This window comes from Chiloscyllium plagiosum, chromosome 33 (genome assembly GCF_004010195.1).
Source record: "Chiloscyllium plagiosum isolate BGI_BamShark_2017 chromosome 33, ASM401019v2, whole genome shotgun sequence".
Lineage (NCBI taxonomy): Eukaryota > Metazoa > Chordata > Chondrichthyes > Orectolobiformes > Hemiscylliidae > Chiloscyllium > Chiloscyllium plagiosum.
In genome coordinates, this window is record NC_057742.1 from 17,712,002 (window position 1) to 17,739,741 (window position 27,740).

Here is a 27,740-nt window from a genome sequence, read left to right on the forward strand (position 1 = left end):
CATTTTCAAATCAGCTAATCGAAACAGTATACCAATTTTAACACATGACCACCAAAATATTAAATCTCTTTCTAAATAATTTAGGTGTGAATACTATAGTGATGTGTTCTTACCTGTTTGTGTATTTATAATCTAAACTGAAATTTTCATGTAGAAGTATGGAAATGCTGCATTGTCAGTGAGATAGTCCACTTTTGCAGATTGATATTAAACCCCTTGCTAATAGCTTCGAAGAAATGTATGAATATTTTTACCTGTCATAGAGTCATAGAGATGTACTGCACAAAAACAGACACTTCAGTCCAACTTGTCCATGCCAACCAGATATCCTAACCTAATCAAGTCCCATTTGTCAGCACTTGGCCCATATCCCTCTAAACCCTTCCTATTCATATTCCATCTTTTATACAAGCCTCCACCACTTCCATATAGGCACCACCCTCTGCAGGAAAAAGTTGCCCTTTAGGTCCCTTTTAAATTTTTCCCCTCTCAACCTATGCCCTCTAGCTCTGGAGTCCCCTACCCCAGAGAAAAGACCTTGTCTACTTACCATATCCATGGCCCTCATGACATTATAAACAACTTCTGAGGTTCCAGTGAAAACAGCACCAGATGATTCAACCTCTCCCTATAGCTCAAATCCTCCAACCCTGGCAACACCCTTGTAAATTTTTTCTGAACCCTTTCAAGTTTCACAACATCCTTCCTACAAGAGAGACAGCAGAATTGCACACGATATTTCAGAAGTGGCCTAGTAAATATCCCGTACAGCTGCATAATCTGCCAACTCCTATACTCAGTACTCTGACCAATAAAGAAAGCATACCAAAGCCTCTTTCACCATTCTTTCTACGTGTGACTCCACTTTTGAAGGACCTGGCCAACATTTCTCCCTCAGCAATTAAAACATTTACTGATAAATTATCCAATTACATTTAGTGAGACGTGATTATAATGTCATGATTTCCATACTTCCCAAACAATCAACAATGATTTGCATGGATCAACTATACACCTTTAATATAAAAGGATCAGTAAAGTTGATGAAGAATCAAGGATAGTTTGTATTTTGGTAACAACATTAATGTAATAAAACATTTCAACACATTTCAGAGGCATTACAAAAAAAATGACATGGCATAAAATATTAAAAAATCACATAACACCAGGTTATAGTCCAACAGGTTTAATTGGAAGCACACTAGCTTTCGGAGCGAGCGCCGCTCCGAAAGCTAGTGTGCTTCCAATTAAACCTGTTGGACTGTAACCTGGTGTTGTTTGATTTTTAACTTTGTACACACCAGTCCAACACCGGCATCTCCAAATCATGGCATAAAATGAGTTGTTTGGGCAGATGATCAAAAGTTTGAGCAAAGAGGTAAAGGTATCCAAGAAAGGAGCACCTTAAAAAGGCAAAATTAAAAATCACACAACACCAGGTTATAGTCCAACAGTTTTCATTGGAAGCACTTTAGCTTTCGGAGCACCGCTCCTTCATCAGGTGGTTGTGGAGGACACAATCTGTGGAGGACACCTGATGAAAGAGCGGCTCTCCGAAAGCTAGTGTGCTTCCAATGAAACCTGTTGGACTACAACCTAGTGCTGTGTGATTTTTAACTTTGTACACCCCAGTCCAACACCGGCATCTCCAAATCTTAAAAATGCAGAAGAGGTAGGAGCATCATAACGAGGTAGTAACATCATAAACAGGCTGGAGCATCTTGAGATGTCGGAGCACTTTAGAGATGTGGGAGTGTCATAAAGAGGTAGCAACATTTTAGAGAAGTAGCAGCATCTTCAAAAGGTGGCACTTGTATGCTGTAATGGGGCACAGTCAATATTCTTTAGATGAACAGAGTCAGATCATTTCGAGTTAACCCAGTGAACATGAATTCAATCATTAGAATGTCATCTGTCTCGTAATTTTACAAGTAATTTTGGTTGGTGGTGACTTTTTTTTGTTGTTGTTGGTTTTGAACAAGAATACGTTGTGAAGGTGGCCTGCAATGGAAAGCAGAGCAGGAATGCTCAGCCAAGGCTGGAGTGCAGGCCATAGCTGGGACAGCGCAGCACTGCGCCTGCGCGAAGGGCTCGGTCGCGTCGGAATTGTCCCCGTGCGAGAGCCCGTATTACCCAGCGTGCAGCGGGGAACCAAGATGGCGGGGCCGAGCGGCCGAACGATGTTGACAAACTAGAGACGGGATCGGGCCTTGGATTCGCGGAGCCCGGCGATGCGAGGTAAGAGGCCGAAAGGGCGGCCGGGGAAGCATCGAGATGGAGCGAGTAAAGGTTGGTTTGGGGGGAGGGAGAGGGCGGGCGAGTGTCTCTCTGCAGCATCAATGTGCGGCTGCGGCCGAGGGCATGGAGCTCGAGAGGCGTCTCGCAGCGAGAGCGGGACAAAAGCGGCGCAAAAGCCGGACACAGCGCCGCTGCCCCTGCGTCCCCTCCAGAACTGCCCCGCTGCCTCCTCCTTTTCCTCAAGCTAGCCCCGGGGAGTGGGGTTTAAAAAGGACTTGGCCAGATAGAATTAATCCGAGCAGTCTAGCGCAGCGCAGCCCTCAGTCTGCCGGCGTCGGAGACAAAGCCAAGGACGCCCTCCCTCCTTCATTCCAATTGGCTTAACTTAAGTGAGGCGAATATCTTGGAAGTTCTGGCCCGTTGGAAAACGGGGGCCTGTGCCACTGTTGATTTTGTATGTACGTGTTTCACGATTTTCAGGCACTTTTCTAACTGATGCCTGCAGCAAAATGCGTAAGTCCACAGGGGTAATGCAATCCTGAGCATTTAAAATTAAAATCTTCATCCAAACACTCGGAAATAAGCAGTTTTACCAGTCTTTTGGCCGGCCTGATGGCTAAACCCGAAGTGATGCATGAGTATACTTCATTTGCTAACCATCAGGTATTTTATGCGAAAGGGAGGTTGGTTTTATTTAGAAATGCTTTCCCATCTATGAATTGTTAACATCAGGAACGTTTGATTTTTGGTTTCCATATGGATGTTGAAACTCACTAGCCCCAAGGTTGACAATCACTGAGAATAATACCCCGCCCCCCCACCACAGCAGCCCCATAGGAATCAACGTGAATCAGACTTGAGTGCTAGCATTATAGTGTTTTTGAATTGGTACTCAATTGTAGTTGAACCTTCCGTTTCCCATGGAATTATTTGTGCTCACAGGCATGCTTCCTTTTGACAATGTAGTTGAAATTCTCTTCACAAGAACATGTGTCACTCTATGCTGTTGCAAATTATTTAAGATTTGCATACATTTCTTCGGAGGTTAGCACGTCCCATAGTATGGATTGGAGGGTGTTTTTTCTCAATTTTAAAGCACTACTACCTTCTGGTTTTCTCTCCTTTAAGTCAAGTCCTGTTGTGGATTTTTGGTTACTTTCCAAAGTAAACAGTTACTGTTCTGAATTCAGAGTTTAAACCTTAACTATGTAAACTGCATTATTATGTTTCCCATCTTTGTACCTTTCTGAAATTCGCATATCAATTGTGTTTAATTAAGAACAGCATGTAGCGTTGTGTCAGAACAGTTTTGAAGTGGATGTCTGATGTGTGGAATGCTAAACGTTCCAATAGTCTTTTTTTAACTAAGTCTGCATGATTATAAATATGATACTAAATTGTCACATCACAATAGCAAATGTACATTCAGTAAATTGGAGGACTGCCAAATTCCTGAAAGCCTAACTAAAGTTTGGAATTTTGCATTCTCACGCAGTATTGTGGTTTTCAAGTTTAGGACTTCTGCAGACTGGCCACTGAGTCATTTAAAGTACCAAATGGTGTGTATGACAGTGCCTGCCCAGGGTGCTCCCTGTAATTGATGCTAGTGGATCACTTTACAACAGCAAGCATTAATATTTTTGTAAGCAGATAATTTATTTTATGAGAATGAAAATGTTGTATTGATTGCACCTTTCTACCACCCATATACGTTTCTTCTGCTTTGAATGCATTATCAATGACGGATTGTGCATAAAACATGACTGTATGTGTTCTCCAACTGGAATTTTGAAAGCATTAAGTATGGCAGTGAGGGAGAACTAAGTAATGGGTGTCATACCTTTAGAGTAGGAGAAAGTGAGGACTGCAGATGCTGGAGATCAGAGCTTAAAAATGTGTTGCTGGAAAAGCGCAGCAGGTCAAGCAGCATCCAGGGAACAGGAGAATCGATGTTTCGGGCATTCCTGAAGAAGGGCTTATGCCCGAAACGTCGATTCTCCTGTTCCTTGGATGCTGCCTGACCTGCGCTTTTCCAGCAATACCTTTAGAGTAGTCAATTTAGTGTACTTGTCGCATAACTGATGAAATATAGCCCAAGTGAAATTATTTACTTTGTACTTCAAAGCCTTTGACAATCTTCACACCTTCAAATTTCACTTTGCTTGTTTCTGTTCTGTCATAGTAGAAGATGCTATATCCAGAACTTTTGGTTCTTACTTGGTCCTCACTGACTGTTCAGTTTACACTGAGCAGAACAATTGCATGTAATAAATTGAAAGATTTGTGTCTAAATCCTAGCCTTGCTGCCAAAGTATGAGCTTTAATAAAATGATGTGTTAGTTGTAGATAAAGTGAGTAGGTAAGAAAACGTTTGGCTTCCAACCAAGCGATATTGGTAAAGCTGGCAAAGATTTCTATAATTGCATACCCAACCCATCTCTCAACTAAAACTAATGTTGTATGTCCGGGGTGGGGGGATTACATGTGGGATGTAAAGACCACAACTTTTATTTCCTTTATATGTGGACCTAGAAAAGAAGATACTGCTTTAAAGCAAGGTGACTGTGCAAAGTGATAGCTAGAGTTATTTTGTTTTAAATCATGTTTACTCAAACATGTTGTGAGTTGTATACATTGTTGAACGTTCCTGAGGCAGTGAAAGCAAACACCACAAAATGAATGGTAACGAACTAAGGGAAAACTACTTGACTCCAATGTTTTGATTACCTCCTGACCACATGACTGTGCCTTGTGTGGGAGCAGTGCGGCAAAGAACCACCTAGCCTACAAAGAGAAAGCACCAAAAAATCTGTGTCTATCTCTTGTGTAGGTACTGGAAGATGTCCATTAAAACTGGTTATCTTTCACTCATCCTTTTTTCTCTGCAAGTCCTGTGTTGAAAGAGGAGCTAAGCACCTTTAATGACAGCAAAAGGCAAACTCAACCAGAGAATGAAAGAGAATAAGTGTACAAACAACCTCATCTTATTGGCAAAGAATTCCAAGGAACAGAAAGAAAATAACTCATTGAATCCTGTGGTCCAGATTGGTGCTATTGAACTGTGTTTCCCTGACATTTTTCTTTTCTTTCATCTTCTCTTAATATACATATCCTGTGTGTCTTCCTGTTGCGTCTATTTGTGAAGAGGGAATTTGAGATAAAGTTTAAGTTGTAGAGTCATAAGTTAGCAATTCGTATCTGTTCTTTGCCATTAGTTAAAAGATTATTTGTTCCAAAGAAAGTTATTTTCTTGTTTGAGTACAGAAACCTGACTAATTATCATTTCATGTTTGTGTCAACTTCAGGAATAGTGGAGCTTGATTTCCAGCAGACTAACTCAGCGAGGCATGACAGGGAAAAGAGAGAAAAAATTAGCATTTCACCCTACAGGCATGCTCTGCCATTTAATATGATCCTGACTGATCTGTTTGAGTTTGGAATTCCATGCTTCCATATACTCCTAATAACCTCAGATTTCTGTTAGGCAAAGGAATCAATCAGTCTACCGTAAAAATATTCAATGACCCCACTTCCATCACTGCCTGACGTAGCACTTTTCAAAGTCTCACATGCTTTGGCAGAAAGATTTTCCTCATCTCTGTCCTAAAGTTAGGAATTGCCCCTTTTAAAGCATTGAATATTTGGATGACTCATAGTTACGATTACATTTAATAGGTCATGAATCTGGTTAGAAAAGTTCCATCTAAGTAAAAAATTTAAGTGTGTATACATTAGTATATATGTTGTAATGTTCTTATTTATATAAATGCACAGACAAAAATGTTTAAATATGTAATGTCGATGTCATATGCAAGTCAGTTATGAGTGTAACACCTGGATCTTGCAGTCATGAGCAAACAAATGATGCAAGCCATTCATTAGACTTCTGATTGTCTACACATCTGTGGAATTTTGCACTGATCTAGAATTGAAAGCTGTGCAACAACCATTGTACATGTTCTGGGACTGTGGTAACAGGGCAAACAACTGTGTATCTCCTTATTCAAATTTCCTGAGCCATGTAAAACACAGAGTAGGTCATTTGGCATCTTGACCCTGATTCACCATTCAGTAAAATCATAACTAATGTGATTCTGGCCTGAACTTCACTACTCTCTCTGCCCCTCCAATGTTCCTCAATTCCCCTGTTAATTGAAAATCTGTCTAACTCAACCTTGAATACATTCAGTAATCTAGCCTTCACAATTCATTGGGGAAAGAATGCCAAATACCTTTGAATTATATTAAAGAAAGAAAGAAAGAATCCTCCTAACTTGCTCTTAATAGGAAGCTCCTGAATGTTAAACTGTGCTGCCTAGTTCTGGATTTCCTGTGAAGAGAGATATCCTATCAGCATCTAGTCTGTTCAACACCTCTCTAGATCCTTGTGTTTCAAAAGGATCACATCTCATTCTTCTAATCTCCAGTGTTTGTAGACCCAACCTTCTCAACTTGGCTTCATTTGAAGCTCACAATTCAGAAATAATTATAGTGAACCTTCTCCTTACTGTTTCCAATATATGTGCTTTCCTTAATAATAAAAGGACCAAAGTATGTGCAGAAAGCCACATAAAGAAAAGGATTAAGAAATAGATAAAAGGCACAAAGAAAATGACATAAATGATTTTAAAACTTTCAACAACAATCAATTTCTGAAAGAATGGAACTTCACACTTTAAAAGTAAATTTTAAATGCAAGAGAGTTGGTTTGGCAGTAGTTATCATGCTATATACTATATTTGAATGAATAAGCCTGAGATTTTCTGTCAAGTTTAATTGGTACCTGTCATTGTACATAGATGAATATCATGCTTTCCCATGCTGAGTCTCTGAGAAATACCATTATAGAAACACCTCTAGTGGTGGAGGCCATCTCAGATAATAACTTCCTGATTTCTGTATTTAACTGCACGCATTGTGGGAAGTTGCTGTCTGTTTTACTCTTTTAAATTGAGAACATGGCTGGTATTGCCATTATTTTTATTGTAACATCTGGACCATTAGGTGTTATTAAAAGAAGAGAGTTATCAAGGTTTTAATACCTTTCTCTATACTCAGATTCAGATAGTCTTACTTGCATGCCAGCTCAAGACTTCATTTTTTAACACCATTGAAATATTACTTGATTTTAAAACTTGTGCTAGGCAATTTTAATAAATAGTATGAGCTCCTCTTAAATGAAAGTGTGCAGTATATGTCCTTAATATTGCATGAATACTGATTTTTTTTAAAAAGCCAGGTCCACCATAATCTGTAATTTTCAGTTGATGAACTCTGGCTTAATTACTTAACCTGACTAGAAATATCAGCAAGCTGGGGTTGATTGCCTAATGATAATCAGTAAAACTAAATTGATGCCAAGTTTATATTCATGAACCAATGATGTCTGTCTGATGATGAAAGAAGGCTTTATAAAGCAGACACAGAGAGAACTAGACTGCCCAATCTCATTTCCTGTAGAATCTTCATATCCAAAAGACAGACAATAGATTTGTTTTGGGCTTAGAGGTGAGAGAGCAGTGAAACCAGGTTTTCTTTTATTTGTAATAAGTTGGCCATTTATTTGGCAATTTTCTCCTTGCCTAAAGGCTTTACAGTATCACAAGCTTTTGTGACAGATTTCCAGCATCTGCAATATTTTGTTTTCATAATGCTACAGGTGCAGCTTAGCAGTGAAACAGTGGGTTGGCCAGCTTTGCCCTCCCTATCCTAGAGGTTTTAAAAGGCATTTGTTTCAAGTCCAGTTGATCTTTGGCTATTACAGTGGTTGAAACTGGAACCTTCTTGGTTTTTACAACTTGGTATTACATCAGATAAACTCTGAGCCTCCCGGGCAACTATTCAGTCTGTGCTGTGCAAAACATGTACACAGTTAATAAGTGGCAATGTCTGTGTCTGAGTCCTAGCATCTACTGCCAAAATATGAGCTCGACTAAAATGATAGGTTGGGTGTTGATGAAGTCAGACTGTAAGAAAAAGTTGGCTTCTAACGGAGTAATATTGGTAGAGTTCTCAAGGCATTTTTGACTTGCAACCCCACACCCTCTTTCAGGTGAGGCTAATCAGCCATGATCATAATGAATAGTGCTGCTGGCTCGAAGGGCAGAATGGCCCACTCCTGCACCTATTGTCTATTAATCCAAGAAGTTAGAAGAGGTGGTAGGGAAATATTGAGAACCAGTATCATAAACTGACCTTCCTTTGAGGAAATTCATATCGTTGACATGACTTTAATACCACCCTTAAGGCTTAAATAATTAATACTGTTACCTGATGTGGTAGGTAGTTAACACTCTTTGGTTTGTTCATGTAATAGCCATCATTAGTTTTAATTGCACTCAAACATTATAACACATTTGGGCATGTTGAATGTTTTGTACTTGTCTTTGAATAGTGATGTAATCAGTGTTCTATATCTATTGCTTCACCATTAAGAGAACCAGTGATGAAGAATGAACTTGTGTGTTATCCAGCTGAAAGAGGAGTCAGCAGTGCTTTCTTAAGCAGAGCATTGGTCTTCCGAACGTACCGCCTTCTCGTAACCAAATAAGTAACCTGGGGATGGCAAAGGCAGGTTGTCCTGTGATGAAATTAAATGAAGAAAGTTGCTCTGTTTTTCAAACAAAAAAAATCCTGTTAACAAACACTTGATCCTGTTTTGCCTTAATTCAGTACTATCTAGGTTAATGTCTAATTATTTTTGATTCAGTACTTTGTTGTGGACATGTTGTTTCCAGGCAAAGAGTTACACTTTCTGTTATGTGACTTGAGTAATTTGTCTGTTGGGAGAGTACAGTTCCAAAAAACTAGGTATCAAAGTTGAGCCCTACCAGCACTTTTTTGTAAAATTCAAAAACAATGGAGAAGAAGCTGTTACTAGGCAACAACAAAACTGAGTGATTATGATGTCATAAGTATCGAGAGCAAGGTTTTTGACTGGCTTATAAGCGGAACTTGATCTACAACTATACCTCCTGATCTGGGTTGTGTCTTTGTAATTTACTTTTACAGGTAAAAGGTACTCGTACCTAATTACTAATTTCAACATGAATATCCCTCTTCACCCATGTATTAGGACTGCAAACTTATATATATCCGATGCAACATAAATGTTACAAGTTTTGCTGTGACCTGTAAACCATACTACAATATTTTTATCTACTCTATACATGATTTAATGTATAATTTTGTGCATATCGCCATGACAGCTGTCTTATATTTTCATCTCTATTTCAGGAGTGTGCTGCCGATCTGGCTTTGAATAGTTTTGGATTTTACATCATGAGTATTGTTCACGATAAACTAGCGAACGAATTCCTCAGGAACGGTGGGATGGAACCAAACTTCTCTTCTGGTATGATTATGTTCAGTCACCTCCCACCAATCACAAATTTTTCCACCCTTGCTGCTCATTCTGTCGCACCAGCTGTACCTCAGGATTTGATCCTTAAAAAGGATCCCGATGCTCCAGCAGAAAAATATCCTTCAGACTATATGCAACCCACCTCGGATGTTAAAGAGAAAAAGTTCTCCGCACATGATGGATTTGTATTTTTTAAGAATAAACTTCTCGAAGAAGAGGAAATGGGCAGGGGACAGAGCATCTTAACCCACAGTCTGACTCACACCAGTGTAGTAAGTATTGCATTACCATCCCATCTCTGATACTGCTCGTTAGTAAATTTATTTCTTGCCCTGTACATCAATGAACAAAATTCTGTCATCTGCCTAGATTGTGCTAGCAGCATACTTGAATTTTATTGCTGCAATTAAATCTTTGGAGCAGATCACTTGACTCTGTTTTCAAAGTCACCCTTGAGTTTGAGAGATCACCCTTCACATTTAAACTCAAGACAGACGTACTATTTTACCATGTGCAAATGATTTTGTTTTAGCTAACCATAATTTATTGTCATCTTGTGCTTTCCCTTAGGTAACCCAACACCATCAATGAAAGATGGCACATTTACTTTCTCCCTCTTCTGTATCCGTAAAGCTGTCCATTACCAGATCAATGAGCTCAGCACAGACTTGTGATCAAACCTGTCCGTGGTTCAATATTGTGCTGCATTCTCTGTTGAATTGCTGGGAAGTCCATCATTTGTTAACTTTGTTCTCTTTCTCCACATGCGCCACTTTAGAATCATGTCGTACAGAAGAGGCCCTTCTACTCATCGAAATACCCATCTGGCACCACCAGAAATACACTGCTTCATTAGTTCTTTAACCTTGAATGTTATGTACTTCGTGTTCATCCAAGTACATTTTAAAGGCAACCTGCCTCAACTACCCTCTCAGGCCATGTATTCCAGACCGTGACTCCCTCGGGTGAAAAATATTTTCCTCATATCCTGTCTACACCTTTTGCCTTCCATTTTAAAGGTGTGTCAACTTTTTGAAAGTTCTTCAGTTTGCTTATTACAGTCAAAGCTGAAAGGTAGAAAACTTATTTTCCATTTTGACACCTCAATGTCAGCAACAAGAATTCCCAGGTCAGATATTCTTGGATGCTGTACTTCAACAATATTGCATAATTTAAATCTCTGATGAATTGCCTTCACCAGACCAGCATGAATTTTGATGTTTCTCACATGCAGAATGAAGGATGAACAGTCTCACTCAAGGCAGGAGTTATTCAAACGATCCTTTATACGAAGCTCCGATATCCGAAGGTTTTTTTTGTGAAGTTTTTTTCTCATTAACAAAGTTGTTTGGCATACAAACAGTTAACCCAAGTCGACACCCACTCGATGTGTGTAACTCAGATGCGACTTGGGAGTGCGTGTCCAAGCACTTGCAAGCCTGGATTCTCCCTCAAGGCCTGTTTTTTACTTAATAAGTCTGCTTCTTCGATTACACTTTTAAAAATTTCACCATTTAATTGTGAATATAAATGGATATAAAGCCTGTCAGATTCATGTTGCCGTGGAGATGGGCTTCAAGAGGGGAAAATAGGAATCCACTGAAGGATTAGCCTACAGGATGAGTTTGTAAAAATGTCATTGAACCTCACAATGTCTGCCAGAAGTCAGAGAGAGATCTGAAAGATAGCGGCAGCTAGAGTGTGGGTGGGAATGTATGCTCTGAGTGAAGAGACCAATTTGTGAATATTTAAACAAGACAATCAGATTCACCTACCTTTGGGTAGGAAAACAAATCTCCAGAGTACTCCTTGTAATAAAAAGCATTTCATTGTTGGGAAGTTTGGGTGGCACGGTGGCACAGTGGTTAGCACTGCTGCCTCACAGCGCCAGAGACCCGGGTCCACTCCCGACTCAGGCGACTGACTGTGTGGAGTTTGCACATTCTCCCCGTGTCTGCGTGGGTTTCCTCCGGGTGCTCCGGTTTCCTCCCACAGTCCAAAGATGTGCAGGTCAGGTGAATTGGCCATGCTAAATTGCCCGTAGTGTTAGGTAAAAGGGGTAAATACAGGGGAATGGGTGGGTTGCGCTTCGGCGGGTCGGTGTGGACTTGTTGGACCAAACGGCCTGTTTCCACACTGTAAGTAATCTAATCTAATCTAATCTAACTGTAAAGAGTAGAGAAGGGAAGGGAAGAGAAGAATAAAGTCGCTGATGAAGGAACAGAGTGAAGTAGATGGGAGATATTCAGTTGCATTAAAACAGTAACAAGGGAATTTTTCTCCAGTTTAGAGTATAAGTTCCCTATTAAATAGAGTTTAATTGATGTTGCTTTTAATTTGTTTAATACATTGAGAATCAAAACTCAACCCTTCATGCAATTCCATTAAGTTAGTCACTGGGAATTGTAATTTCTTTTTCAAAATAAGTTGCCAATCTCTGCGGGGATTGCAACAAGTTTCATAGAATCATGCAACAAAGAAAGAAACCATTCAGCCCGTTGTAGCAATTCATTAAAATAAGCTATTCAGTTAAACCTTTTTCCTTTCTTTCTTCCATATACACTGTAAATATTCCACTTTCAATTATAAGGCTAATTTACTTTCAGTTCCATGTGCTTTTACCATTCTCTGCATTCTCGATCGTTATAATTCACTGTCATAAAAATATGTGTTTCCCCATTTGTCTGATCGTCACACTTCTGAAAAGGCCTGCTACTAATGCTTCTATGCCCTTCTAAACAGTGGTTCTTGAGCAATATACTGTTAGCATTCGGGGAGAGTTCTTGTATGTGAAATAATTATTTTAATCCACTTGCTCAGACATGCTGTGACACACCTCTGGGTCAGGTAGGATTTGAGCTTGGAACTTCTGGCCTAGAAGTAGAGACATTTGCCATTGTGCCACAGGACCCTCTTGCAGGTAAAGTATTCCAACCAAAACTGAAGCCATTTCAATTATAGGCTAGGTAATTGAGAGCTCACAATATTAGATCAATGTCTACTCTTCCTATTTGCAAAGCCTTGATTAGTTCATGCGAGGCATCAACTGATAATCTTCAACTCAATGTAGAAGTATTTTGTGATGAGACCTACTAGATACATTAGCTGTAAACCTACGGTTACAATTTATTCTTGTCAATCAATTTTGTAGAAGAATACATTTCCATATAAGCATCTTTAGGACCTTCAGATTGTTCAAAATGATTCATAGCTACTGAAATATTCAAAGTGTAGTCACCTTTAAGGAAAGGAAACACAGGTAACTTGTGTACAACAAGGCTCAACATTTTACAGTTGAGTAAAGCACCAAATAATCTGTGTTAGTCATGTTGGTCTAACTGGTTTCTGTTTGATTTTTGTTTCAATCTTCCATGATGCTTGAATCAGTTAGAGCCTACTTTACCTGCACTGATCAATCAGCAAACTTATATTGTTGTCTTCATTCTTTGAACCATCTATGTATCCAATGTTGCATTGCTAAGCTGCTTTTAATGTACGTGCCCAGTACCTCATGCTTCCAGAAGCTATTCAGCTGTTCTATTCCATGAACAGTAGATGTTGTGCAACACTCAAGAAATTAAGAAAACCTATTAAGTTTATTTTTCCATTAGAGGCCTTTTTAGAGCAAAAAGGAAGAAAGAACAGCTATTTTTGGTATAGCAGTTTTAGCTGTAATGAAAACAACATTTCAGAGATGGGAAAATAATATTCAAGCTACAACATATTCAAAGTACAACATATTTTTGTTCCAAATTTAACCATAACATTTGCTGAACTTTGTTTGATTATTGGAAATGTATTGCTTTCGTAGATTAGTTTAAAAAAAATTGTATCAGCGATCTCCATGTGAAAACTAAAGTATTCTTCTAACCCCTCCCCTTCACATTTATTAGAATTACTATTGTAGTGACTGTTGCTATAAGATGTGTCCCATTTGTTAAATTTTACTTACTCTTCCCATTGTGCCCTGAGGTTTTTTGTTAATATCAGAGTTTAGTTCCACAGCAACTGGCAACTCTTTAATGCCTCCTCTAAATGAAGTTTTCATGTGTGAACTGAGGAAATATATGAAGGTATCACAACAAAAAAAGTTTTGGAACAAAAGTGGCATGCATCTTGCAGCTGCCCCTGAGTTGCAGACTTTTATTACGGACTTATCATGGTTATTATATTGCAGAGGCAGAAAATTTTTATTTTAAATCATTTTTGGAACTTTTATAATCCAAAAAAATACAAAGAAAATAAATGTGAAGGAGGAGAGATTTTTTCCCCCAACATAAGAGTTTATGGGAGAGGCCCATGTTGAGTGTTGATCTGGAAAGGGATTTTTTTCTGTATGATACTTTTATTGTTCAAAAAAAATGCGACAAAAGAATTTTTTTTAAAAACACGAAGAAGGAGAGGCCTTTCCACGTGTTTGTTCAATGGCTGTGGAGAGCGATTTCTTTTCTCTGTTTATCTGGTGATTTGAAAGCTGACTAATGGAGGACTTGAGGAGGTGTCTCGTTTTAGGTTAATGAGAGTTTTAGCTAAGTGCTTGATTTTTTTTTAAAAAGATTTTAATTCTATCTTTTCCTTGCTTAAGATTAAAGTCTGTGTGTAAGAAAGGGTAATTTTCGATATGCTTATATAAAATATGTATATGAGAAAATATGCTTTTAAGAGCTTTTTAAGCTTAATATCAATGAAGAAGGGTTACATCCAAAACATTGACTTCTCCACCATCTGATACTGCCTGGCTTGCTGGGTTTTTCCAGCCTCCTGCCTGTCTACTTTTTAATATCACTGAGAGCATTTAAGAGACTCAGAGTATGGCGGTTAGTACATTTAGAGAGATGGTTACACAGCAGGATCAGTCAGATAGTCACCCATCTATCAGGAAAGATGAGAAGGTAGTTCAGAAGTTCAAAGTTTGTGCGAAGATTTGTAGCTCGGGTGCTCGTTGTTGTGGTTCTGTTCGCCGAGCTGGAAGATTTTGTTGCAAACGTTTCGTCCCCTGGCTAGGCGACATCATCAGTGCTTGGGAGCCTCCTGCAAAGCGCTTCTTTGATGTTTCCTCCGGTGTTTATAGTGGTCTGTCCCTGCCGCTTCCGGTTGTCAGTTTCAGCTGTCCGCTGTAGTGGTTGGTATATTGGGTCCAGGTCGATGTGTTTGTTGATGGAGTTTGTGGGTGAATGGCATGCCAGGGGACGAAACGTTTGCAACAAAAACTTCCAGCTCGGCGAACAGAACTACAACAGTTCAGAAGTGTTCTGCAGCTATTCCTTTCTCAAATAGATATTCTGTTTTGGGTATTGTTGAAGGGAGTGGTCTCTCAAGAAAATAGATGTGGCAATCAGACCTTGGGCACTAAGAATGAATTTTAAGTGGGGTTTGTCAAATTTAAAGCAACAATTGTGATAGGGGACTGTCCCACAATGCACAGACAGGAGATTTTTGCAGCTGAGAGTTTGAAATTAGCATAGTATATTGCCTTCCTGTCGCAAAGGTTCAGGACATCTCAAAATGGTTGAAGCGTATCGTTAAAGGGGAGATTGAAAAGCCAGAAGTTGTTCTATACATTGGTAACAACAGCATAATTAGCGAAAGAGTTAAGGCTTTGCAGAGTGAATAAAAATGGTTAGATAGAAGAAGGCTATAAAAGCGAACCTCAACTCTCTGGTTTACTGCCGGTCCCACATTCTAATGAGAGTGGGAATAAAAAGATAGGACATATAACTCGGTGGCAGAAAAAAATGGTTCAATATGCAAGGATTCAGATTTTCAGGTCGTTGGGATCTCTTGTCGGGCGAAAAGACCAGTCCAAAGGGATTGGTTTCACATGAACGGGAAAGGGACCACTGGGGAGATTTGCTAGTTGTATTTTGGGAGCCTTTCAACTAGAAAACTAGGTTTGGGGGGCTCCTAAGTAGCAGTAAAAATAAGACAGTTGAGGATAAATCTGAATCAGAAAAGAGCAATTTAGTTAGAAAAAGCAATCAAGAGCAAGTCAGAATGAGATAACTGAAAAATTGAACTTCATTTATTTCAGTGCAAGGGCCTTGCATGCAAGACTGATGAACTCAGGCCATGGATGGGAACATGGGACAGGATGATCATAGCTATTACCAAAATTTGGCAGAGGGAAGCAAAGTACTGGCTGCTCAATATTCGGAGTTTTAGATGCTATAGGAACAATAGAAAAGGAAGCGAGTGAAGAGGAGTGGCATTTTTAATTAAGGAAAACTTTTTACTGTAATTAGAGACGATATTTCTGAAGGGTCGTCCAGTGAAATTGTATGAGTAGAAATTAGAAATAAGAAAAGGATCATCTTGGTGGGATTGTACCAGAGGCCCTCCCAAGTGTCAGAGGGAAATTGAAGTGCAAATATGTAGAGAGATCTTTGATATATGTAAGATTAATAAGGTTGTAATAGTTGGGTATTTTATTTTTCCAAACATTGCATCATGTTTTTGGCTTGGATGGTGAGGAATTTGTTAAATGTGTTCAAGAAAATTTTCTTTATCAATGTAATTGTACTGACTAGAGGAAACAGGTTTTGCTCATTCTCATGGGAAATAAGGCAAGGTAAATGACTGAAGTTTTAATAGGGGATTGATTTGGAACTAGTGATCATAATTCTATTAGTTTTAATATAGTTATGGATAAGGATAAGCCTTCCATAAATGTTAAAATTCTTCATTGGAGTAAGGAAAATGTGAATTGAAGTAAACTCTTCATAGGTAAAGAGAAAACTGACAAGTGGGAGGCTTTCAAAAATATGCCAATGAGAGTTCAGAGGCATTATATTTCTGTTAGAGTGAATGGTAAGGCTGATAAGAGTAGTGAACAATGGATGAATAATGATATTGAGATTCTAGTTATGAATAAGAAAGAATCATATATTAGATAACTGGGATCAAATGAAATTCTTGAAGAGTATAAAGATGGAGAGACATTCTTAAGAGGGAAATCAGGAGGGCAAAGAGGGGATATGAGATAGCCTTGGCAGATAAGGTTGAGGATAATCCAGAGAGATTCTACAAGTACGGTAAGAGCAAAAGAGCAACTAGAAAGAGAATAGGGTCCTTTTAAAGATCAACAAGGTTGACTGTTTCCCTCAGGAGGTGGGAGAGATACTAAATGAATATTTCATGTTAGTTTTTACTGTGGAGAAAGAAATGCAGGCTAGAGAACTCTGGGAAATAAATACTACTGAAGTTTTGAAAACAGTTCACAGAAGAGAAAGTGCTGGAGGTTTTAGAATACACTAAAGGTGGATAAATCTCCAAAACCTGCTCCAGTGTATCCCAGGATACTGTGGGAAGTTAGGGAAGAAATTGCAGGGTTCCTTGCAGAGGTATTAGCATCAATAACTACAGGTGAGGACTGGAAGGTGTTGTGCTTTATTTAAAAAAAGGCTGTAAGGAGAAATTGGGAATAAAGACCTGAGAGTCTGAAATCTGTGATGGATAGGTTGTTGGAGGTGGTTCTGAAACTTAAGATTTATGTGCATTTGGAAAGGCAAGGACTAATTTGGGAAAGTTAGCATGGTTTTGTGTGAGGGAAATAGTGTCTCACAAACTTGATTTGAGTTTTTTGAGGAAGTAACCAAAAAGATTAATGAGGACAGCACAGTACATGTTGTTTATGTGGACTTCACTAAAGTCTTTGACAAGGTTCTGCATGGTAGACTAATTAGTAAAGTTAGATCACATGGGATTCGAGGTGAGCTTGCCAATAAGTTACAAAATTGCCATGACAACAGGAGACAGTGGTGGTAGAGGGTTCTTTTTCGGACTGGAGGTTTGTGATCAGCAGTGTTCCACAGGGATCAGTATTGGGTCCACTTTTTTGTTTGCCACTTATATAAATGATTTGGATGAGAGTATAGGAGGCATGGTTAGCAAGTTTGCAGATGACACCAGAATTGGTGGTATAGTGGACGGTGAATGTGGTTTTGTTTGAATACAAAGTGATCTTGATCAATTGGGTCAGTGGGCTGAGGAGTGGCAGATGGTGTTTAATTTGGATAAATATGAGGTATTACATTTTAGTAAAACAAACAAGGGCAGATCTTATACAATAAATGGTTGGGCTCCAGGTAGTATTGTAGAACAGAGAGACCTAAGGGTTCATATACATAATTCTTTGAAATATGCATTGCAGGTAGACAGGTTAAGGGGTTTCGATGCTTACATTCATTGCTCAGACCTTTGAGTTGGGACATCGTGATGAGCTTGTACAGAACATTGGTGAGGCCTCTTCTGGAGTACCTTGTGCGGTTTTGTTCGCCCTGCTTTAAGAAGGATATTATTAAATTGAAGGGGACTCAGAAAAGATTTACCAGGAGGATTTGAGTGTTTTTTAAAAAATATATAGGCTGGGACTTTTTTCATTTAAGGATAGGAAGTTGAAGGTTGATCTTATTGAGATTTATAAAATCAAGAAGGACATAGATAAGGTGAATAGCAAGGGTCCTTTCCCTAGGTGGGAGAGTTCAAAATTAGGGGGAATATTTTTAAGATCAGGTGAGAAAGTTTGAAAAAGAACGAGGGGCAACTTTTTTCACATAGGGTGTTTCATATGTGAAATGAACTACCAGAGGAAGTGATGGATGCAGGTACAGTTACAACATTGAAAAGATATTTGGATAAGTACATGAAAAGGAAAGGGTTGGAGGGATATGGGCCAAACATGGGCAGATAGGGCTAGTTTAGTTTGGGAACATGGTTGGCAGGGTCTGTTTCCGTGCTGTATGACTGTATAACCAGATTGTGGCCCAGTTATACAATTTCCTGCTATGTTCATTAAATAACAAGTAAGAGTTGAAGTCCGTGCAGGTTGGGTTTTGTCAATGGGAAGTGAAACCAGTTCAAATTTTGCTTCATTTCAATTTTCTGAATCCAGTTATTATTGAATATGAATTATCACTTGACGGTTTCCACCTGTATTCACAATACTGAAATTCCTATCTTTCTACACTTCCGGGGCTTGCTACCTAAAAACTGCTTTGGAAACTTTGAATATTTATAAGTGCCCGGACTATTTGAATCAATAGCGGAGGGGAACAGCATTCAAAGGAGTAGTTCAGCTCATTGAAAGATTTACTTGCTAAATATGTTTGTTCTTTGCTGTCTTTCAGTGCTTTGAGTTGGAGGCCAGAATGACCTGTTGTACATTATTGAAGTTACAATGCAAATGTATAGTACATAGTGTTTTTAATATTTAAATTAGAATTCTTATAACTTAACATTTTGAGTGCCTTTTTATTGAGCCCAGTCATATCTGTGAAAATACTTAAATGTGCTTTTTCTCAAATATTTGGCCAACGTATTTCTCAGAAATATCAATATAACAGTTTATTCCCTGAATATCCTATTTTGCTGCATAATAAGTTACAGTATATCAGTTTAATGAAACTCATACAGTGACAATATTTTGACAGCAGTTGAAGTAGCTTACCATTGCAGTTCATCACATAGACATTCTGGGTTTTAGACTGATCTTCCTCTGCACTAAAATCTATTGTTTTATTATGTTTACTGAAGAAGGAATTCGAAGGATGCCAGACACCTTTACTCAATCGGGTAAGGTTGATCCTCACTTTAATGCTTACACCCTCCAGTTAACTAGAGTTAATTTGCCAGTATTCTGGTTGTGAGTTACATAATCACCTTTCTAAGCCAAGCCAGGTATATGAAGAAAAAGAAGAAACCATCTTAAAAAGAAAGAGCCTTTAAAACCATTTTTGTACCTCCCATTTTTCAATGTGATATCAATTAATAACTAATTGACATGTTTATTGAACTGTTCTAAATTGTCAATACGTTTTGTTGAAAACTTCGAGGAGACCGTGTTCTAGAACTCAGGATAAAGCAAAAGGCCCCTCCGGACATTAACATTCTCCATTATTGTACTCCAAAGAGGAGTCATTAGACTCAAAACATTAACTCTGTTTCTTTCTCCACAGATGCTACCAGGTCTGCTGAGTTTCATCTGCAATATTTTTTCATTTCAGATCTCTGGCATCTACAGTATTTTGCTTTTGTTGACATTTTTCTTAATTTGTTTCCCTCCAGTCTCAAATCAGATATGAAAAAGATTACCTCACTGTTCCCAAACAAGGGAATGTCAAGAGGGCTAAGAAACAGAACTCACAATCTCAGGATACAAAACCCAAGCGAAAACGAAGTGAAACATCCAAGGTAAGGATTTTCTTTCACAGTGCCTTGATTACATGGAAAATGGCTTGGAAAGTTAACTATTCAATGAGTTACAGTTTTAGTTAATTCTTTTAGAAATTAACTGGGCAGCTATTAAATTTTAAAATACTCAACAGTGTGCTTGTTGATGATTATACTAAATGTGTCATTAAAATTACAGTACCAAATACAGTGCACCACATTACTTTCAATGGTATTCAGAATATAAACTCAAGGAAGAGGGTCATTTTTAATTTGGTTGAGTGATGAGTGCTGATCAGTTCAAATGCGCCATTTAGAGGATTTGACTCTAACCTCGTGATTGAACTGAAGTAATGAAAGCAAGTTTGATAATGTTCTTTGTTTACTTCTGGTACCTTACCAAACTGTTGCTGCCAATTACCACACTTTGTTTTCTAAAAAAAGGACAGTGTAAGTTATGGCAAAAAGTGATTTTTCTAATGATAGTTGCCATATACTCAACATTGTACGTAAAATGAAACTAAGAGTTATCTCATGGATTGCAATTCTGGATTCCTCAAGACTGGACCCCCCCCCCCCCACACACACACACACCACACACACACACATGTGTGTGACATTGTTTAAAAAGTATGACACTTATTTTGGAAGAATTGCTCTCCCCTAATTAGATATTCCAGTTTTCATATATTAAAATTTAATTCACTTTTTTCTGTATTAATCTAAATGGTAATACGGTTTGAATGCGTCATTATTTTTATTAACAACATGACACAATCAAATTTTTTAGTTCAAAAAGAAATGCTTATAATTCATGGGCAATCAAAATGCTCTTGAAAAGCTGCAGTAAATCTCTGACGGAATTAAGCAGAATAATGCGTGAATGCCATTCTATAAGCACTGTACAACCTTGATTAAAGTAGTCTTTTCTAAAGTCTGCTAAAGCCCTCTGTGTGCGTGCACTGAAAACATGTTGGTATGACTGAGAAATTTATGTAAAGGTAGGTCATTGTTCACCTTGTTCAAGAGTCATGCCATCTTGTCAGAATAAAAAGATTTATTTACAAGTTATTATATTTCACACCTCCTAAATGTTCTTTTGTACCTGTTGATTCTTCCATTTACTTGCTACTTTCTTTACTATTAAATGTTTCAATGATGCATTCCCTTGACCATAATGCCAGGAGTATAATTAAGTCATGACGTAAATCCATTACAAATATGGATAAAATAATTGAAATTGACAATGCAGGAATAAAGATAATATATGACTTCAAAACACAAACTGAATTACAGTTGCCAAGTATCATTTGCACTCTCTGCTGCTAAATACTACTGAAACTTTTGGCAACTTGTGTATGATGTATTTTGTGCCCCTATGTTCTATCAGTTTTGCTCATTAATTGTTCTCTGAATTCATAGCATTACAATTATGTTTGGCCATAGAAGGAAATTGATTAAATTAATAAAGTTACCACCATCACATCTAAGTTTTTAACTCTCACCACGGTATCAAGCAGAAAGTATGTTAAATCAAATTAATTCTTGGGCTTTAACGAAGTATATTTTTCCTCGTAGTCTTCAACGGGTGGAGACGGTACCAACCTTCTACACGGTCCGAAGGTTCATATATGTGAGCATTGCTGTGCCTCCTTCCGTAGTTCTTACCATCTTCGTCGCCACGTACTCATTCATACTGGTAAGAAATGAAAAGTATTGATAGCACTGAAAGTAAGCTATGAATTTTCCCAATATTTTCCATGTAATTCTTAATGCTTTTTCCTAATGATTTGCTTTTTCTTTTTTTACTGATGAATTTCTTTCTTCAGTTCTTGTTTGAAACTACTTAGTTTGACCTGACAGCCTTTGTTGGAGGGATAATTCTAAAATTGTTCTTGGTGTAGGTGAACGACCTTTCCAATGTAGCCAGTGCAACATGTGTTTCATTCAGAAGTATCTGCTTCAAAGGCATGAGAAGATCCACAGTGGTATGCACCTAGCAATTTTATTGGCAACTATTTCAGCTAATTCAATGTTGAATTTTTCTTGTAACTTCTTAAAATTCTATAACTATTGCCTATGTGGTGTATTATGATACTAGCTGATGGTACTACTGGACAGGTCAGATCCCAGAACTAAATCTGGCCCAATCAATCTTGCATTTTTTTTAATCTTGGCTAACATGATGGTCATTCACTGAAACATAGTCACATGAAGCTGCAGAGTCTCTTTAATCAAAGAACTGATGTTTACTACACGAGACAAAAACAAATAGAATTAACAAGCTTTCTACATAGCCAGAACTCAGCCAGAATAACCTTAAAGGCCTCCAGCAATGATCCAACTCTAGGGCAAACTGATTCTTCACAGTTTCTGACCTGTGAACTGTAGAATCATCTTGCGTGAATACTCTCAAAACTGGGAGCTCAGACTTTCTCAGTTCCTATGAACCTGCAGACTTCTAATCAAACATTCCTGGTCTGGAAGTTGCATAAACCAAACTTTTCTACTGAGAGAATTTTACTCCCTGACCTACTGATAAAGCTCCTTTGTAGGAGAGACTATACTTGCATCTGACCAGTCAGATCTCTTCCAAGCTGCCCAAAAAATGTGAAGTCTGTTATTTTTCTAAACCAAACAGAGATTCTTGATTATTCTGAACTTAAAGCAAGTTAATGGCCTCCGGTGTTTACTCTACCTATCATAGGTTCCACAATATGTGACACTCAAGGGGTTTATGGCTAACTGACACATTAGCTTGGGTCACTGTTGCAGAAAGACTCTGACCTAGTTGATTGGGTTTTGTTTTAAAATACCTTCACAAAATTAACCAACACCCAAATGTCATTACTTTGAAATGCAAACACAAAATGTAATCCATGTATATATACATCACATACCTTTCTTTCCAGGTGGACTTGTGTACAGACATTGATACTTGTATATATTTTCAAGTTTAAAATCTAAAGTATATATGCATATATCATTCTCAGGAGAGAAGCCATTCTGTTGTGATCAGTGTAATATGAGGTTCATCCAGAAATATCACATGGAGCGACACAAACGGACACACAGTGGAGAAAAGCCTTATCAGTGCCACACTTGTCAACAGGTATCTGTGAACTGACTGCTTATGAATGCAGTTCCTGTGAATGGGAAAGATGTAAATAGCAAGGCAGTGTTGTTAAATTAATAAAAACAGTTTTGTGGAATGAGTCTGGATTTATATAATCTAGCTCTGTAATTAGGACCACCATATATTGTGCTGCTTTACTTAAACAGTTTTATAATAATAATGGTTGAAGTAAGTCATAAAACCTGTTGGCCAGTATTGCTAAACCAGTGAACTTATTAATTATACTCCGTTCCAAGAGCTGATTCAGTTTCCTGTGTGTGTAGGCCAGCTGAAGTGTGTGTGGCAGGGCAACATATGGTAAAATATTCTCTGGCTGCTGAGACTTTCAGGAGAGAGCTTGTAAAGAATGAAGTATGTAATCAAAGAGTAGGCCAAATGTTAACCTATTTTGAAATGTCCATGTTGTATAAACCAAATTAATTGCTACAATTTTTACAATTCTGTTTGTAGTGGATGGGAGGTGGATTTTTTGAAAATGTTGGAAGCGACCATAGTCAATATTTGCAGAAGTGTTCTAAATTTCACCCCTTAGATTGAAAATTTGTAAAAGAATATGCAACATCATATAAGGGTCATCTGTGACACCCTGCAGCATATTGTTCATTATCATAGAAGTGTTATCTACTATTAGTTTTCTCCACTTCTCTGCTCTCAAGGTTGCTGCTTCTATGAAATATTTATTTTTGGGAATAGAGCTCCAGTTTTAGTTTGTGGTCATTCATTACTAGTGTTATATATATATACTGCAGCCATTCTATGATTCTCTACCTGTGGCATGTATGTGAGTGTAAATTATTGTACAAGAGATTTATAAATCTTTTTGTCTTTTTCCCAGTATTTTTCTAGAACAGACAGATTATTAAAGCACAGACGAACATGTGGTGAAGTCCTTGGTAAAAGTGAAAATGGAATGGAGCCTGGGCCATCAAATCAAATGGGGAATGGTTGCTTCACATCAACTCAGGGAACTACAGGTCCACGCAAGAAAACAAAATCAAAAGCTACATCTCAGGAGACTAAGGAGAAGACAGCTCGCAAAAAGAACAAATCCAACATTTCTGAACTTCCAAGTAGCTTAACCACCTGCAAAGATAAATTGTCTGTATATAATATGCATGAATATGCTGTTGAGATGCCAATGGTGTCCTCTAATATGAAATTGGGAAATGAAGAGGATTTGCAAACCCGAGCACCAAAACTTGTCATCAAAAAAGTGAATCGGAAGAGCCCTCAAAGGACAGGTCCGAACAATGCAACGCCTCTAGTTATACCTGCCACAGAGCTGGTGAGGCAAAAGCTGATGACTAATAAACAAGGGACTTTGGCATTGAATAATAGCACCAGCATGGATAATATTGTCTTACTGCAGAATACAGGCAATAAACCAGAACAGGCTAGCAACTGCAACTATGATGATGCAATGCAGTTTTTTAAGAAAAAAAGATACCTGCAGGCTGCTTCCAGTAATAATGACTATGCAGTAAGTATAGGACAAATGGCATCTCAACAGTCTGTAATTCAGGCAGCAGTTGCGAGTGTTATGGATAATGAAAGCTCACTTACTCTGCTGGACTCTTCTCCAATGAATGTGGATGTGAAAGTCTGTCATGAAAAGTCTGGAATTCCAGATGAGGTCCTTCAAAGCCTTCTAGACCAATATTCCCACAAGCATGAGGGCCAGCATGATGTTCCTTTTGATATTGCTGACCAACATATCCCAATCCATTCTTCAGGAGAAAATCCAGAGATACATGAGAATGCTGTTTGCCCAGATCCACATGCATCTCGTGGTGACAAAACAGGAATGCTCCAAGAATATTCTAAGTACCTGCAGCAAGCTTTAGAGAGAACGAGTCAAAGTGATGGGTTTTCACTAAACCCAGGGATGCAGTTTTGTCCCACTAGTCTTCCATCCAGTCTCCCCAGCCATAATTTATTCCCTGATAAACAGGCTTATACTACACCTGCACTCGAGTGTGGTTTCAGTCCATCTATTACCTCAGTATTGCCAACCACCTCACCAAAATCACATTTTGGTTTGTTGATTGGAAGTTCCCAACCTGGCATTCATTTTCCTGGTACAGAAGCTGCTCATCAAAGGCTGACGCCATCTCAGGAGTTAGTGGGGCAGCTGGAACAGCAAAAGAACTTGGAGGCTGGCCTGAACCATCAGGTCTATCAGATTGAGAATTTTGCCCAGGCCTTTGGATCTCAGTTTAAGTCAGGTGGTAGAGTGCCAATGACCTTCAGCAGTGGCACCAACGAAGAGGCAGGCCACAGAATAAGGACTACAGTTTCTGAATTCTCAGGGTACACTAATTTGTTGTCTGATGCTAATGAGCCAATTAGTACAGGAGCCAAGACTCCAACCAGCCAAAGTTACAGGTAAGGTCATAAGTATGACCAGGCTGGAGGGCCTTGAGTGCTTGATACCATGTTTTTGACCATGTGTAAGCACATTGCCAGTCCAAATGTTTATATATCAGGTTCTGAGAAAAAAATGTATGAAGCCCTTCCAATGCAACATTTTACCATTTTGTTTGGTGCATTCAGTCTGTAATCATGTTAGAACAGTTTGTATTAGGAATAAATTTTAAACACAGTGGATAGGCAGAAAATTAAACAAGTCTGGAATTTTTTTCTCAGTGGATTGGGAAATGTTTTAGCAGAATAGCATGACTTGGATGGGGTTAAATGTTTTTTTTGTGGGATTTGTGTTTTTTAAAAATTCAACTGTACTATTAATGGAAAAAAGAGTAACTCAAAACATCAGGGAAGTGCTCAACGTTCAATTTTCAAAATAGAGACATCAATAATATTGAGCTATGACTCTAGTTTGTAGTATGACTCAGGAAACATTTGATGCAGTAAGGGGAGATTTCTATTGAAACAAATTCCACAAGCACTGACTTGAAAGGGGAGCAGAACTTTGATGTTGGGAACTTTGCTGTGCACATCTGTGCGTGAAGCATTTGGTCCCTGATAACAGCTTTGAAGCTGTAAAGCAGTAACCTCATTGAGTCAAAAGGAACTAATGACCAATTTCATTTCAGTGTAGTAATAAAAAAAGGTTTTAAAAAATCTTTAAAAAAATTAGGTAGGCAAGACTTTATTTACCTCATTCTGCATTTTGAAAGCCGTGAATAGGCAGGTACCAATGCAAGTATCAGTAGTACAAGTAGCATGAATCAACATTGTGTAAATATAATAATTCCCACTAACATTAGCGATGTTTACAGGAGAAAAGATCTTTGTTTCAGAAAACTGCAAAGTACAGGGTGAAAGGTTGAAACTGCAGTTCTGTACAGTGAAAACTATGGGTGCAAAGTATGTTGAAAGGTTCAGTATGCTACATAAAGTCTTTTTATACATTTCATAGTGTTGCAAAAGCATAGTGTTACAGTTCAGATTTGCCCATCAGTTTAATGGTAACAACCTGCTATTATAATAGCCATTAAAAGTGTGTGGTAATTTGCTGCTTTATTTTTGAGTTTTAAGAAATTAAAAACAAGAAATGGTCAAAAGTAACAAATTTAGTTAAACCTACACATGCCTGATTTATTCACCTAGTTGTATATATTCAAAGTAATTTTACTTTGATTCTGTATTCCATCCTGAATGCCTAAGGACTCAAATGATTACAGTACATAAGCTTTGTTATTTATAATTCATAAATAGTTTGTGTAGTATCAGAGAGAGATCTGTAAGATTGCTAACAGTTATATTGTATGTTTTGAAAAAGTTGTATTTGACTTGAATTATCTCAAGGAGCAGTTAGAGAATTTCCCTTAACTGGGAAAAGCCAGTGGAATAGTAAGTAAACTCTAGTTGTGAATTGTAAGTCTAGAGTCAAGGATATCTCCTAGAGCTTTTCAACCCATAATACATCTAGTGGTAAAGTGATTAAAATTGTCTAAACAGCAGTAATCAAGATCCACAGCTTCTTTTTCCTTGAGTGTGTTGGTTATAATCAAGACTGGTGTTAGACCTGCTTTCAAATGATACCAGCAGTGTTCATGTTGCTGATTGAAGTACATCAGTTTATCGCTAAAATGACCAAGCCTTTAAACCATTGTAAACTAAATGCTAGGAATCCTATTTTTTTTTCAGTTTGAGGCTGTCTCCTGCTAGTCAATACACTGCCTTATTTTTGGTTCCCTGATTGAACAAAGAACTTAATTCAGTCTCCGATGGAACACATGCATGGAAGAAAATTAACTCTGTTCTTTGTCCATTGTAATGAAATGAGATTTTTTTAACTGATAAAATTATAACATTGCAGGACCTGAAATTTAGAGTGTCCTGATTGGTTCAGATTAAGGAGGTCCTCATCCCAATTTTAGTGTTCTCTTTATAATACAAAATCTGTTGTCTCCCCATTGCAGCAACCAACTGTTTCATAAATTAATCCAGTACCCTCTGATCAAACACACTTCCTGATAACCCATTCCATTTGTCCCAATTTTGCCATTCACTGCTCCACATCCTTGTATCTTGCTACCCTGAATTATCTAAAGTTATTGCTTTTGAGTTTCTTTACTCTGATTTCTCATCAGGGAATTTTCTTTGAGGTGCAAGAGCCCCATCTTATCGCCTTATTCATATGAAGAGACTAATTAGGAGCTGGAGTAGGCCACTTGGCCCCACCAACCCGCTCTGCCAATTCTCCCAATATTTATTTTCTTCTTTGTTGATGGACTTTACCTCACATCAAGTTGTAAACTTGGATTCTTTACCAAATCAGAACCCAATCCAGTGGTTGAGTTTTTGATTTGTTCACATGCTTTTTGGAGTCATTACTGAGCGTAGTTGGGAAAGGGGTTGTTTGGTGGAAGG

The 27,740-nt window shown here is 38.2% G+C and overlaps 1 protein-coding gene across 3 annotated transcripts; it reads left to right on the forward strand.

Annotated features, from left to right (window-relative positions):
* The first annotated feature begins 1,674 nt into the window (after positions 1 to 1,674).
* On the forward strand, positions 1,675 to 27,493 carry znf281b (zinc finger protein 281b). Of its 3 annotated transcripts, none has more exons than XM_043675054.1 (8): positions 1,675 to 2,238; positions 9,475 to 9,873; positions 19,133 to 19,171; positions 19,664 to 19,789; positions 21,347 to 21,467; positions 21,673 to 21,756; positions 22,762 to 22,880; positions 23,740 to 27,493. In XM_043675054.1, the coding sequence occupies exons 2-8, from the start codon at positions 9,520 to 9,522 to the stop codon at positions 25,291 to 25,293; spliced, it is 2,397 nt and encodes a 798-aa protein (XP_043530989.1). In that variant the 5' UTR covers positions 1,675 to 2,238; positions 9,475 to 9,519; the 3' UTR covers positions 25,294 to 27,493. The 3 variants fall into 3 exon arrangements, with proteins under 3 accessions (XP_043530989.1, XP_043530987.1, XP_043530988.1); XM_043675052.1 differs by lacking the exon at positions 1,675 to 2,238 and adding an exon at positions 2,839 to 2,901; XM_043675053.1 differs by lacking the exons at positions 1,675 to 2,238; positions 19,133 to 19,171 and adding an exon at positions 2,840 to 2,901.
* Positions 27,494 to 27,740: the final 247 nt, after the last annotated feature.

Coding starts and splice junctions, on each gene's coding strand:
- znf281b (XM_043675052.1), top strand. CDS start 2,851: ATGGCTAAACCCGAAGTGATGCATGAGTATACTTCATTTGCTAACCAT. Junction 2,902..9,474: donor CTTCATTTGCTAACCATCAG/GTATTTTATGCG, acceptor TCTCTATTTCAG/GAGTGTGCTGCCGATCTGGC. Junction 21,468..21,672: donor CCACGTACTCATTCATACTG/GTAAGAAATGAA, acceptor TTCTTGGTGTAG/GTGAACGACCTTTCCAATGT.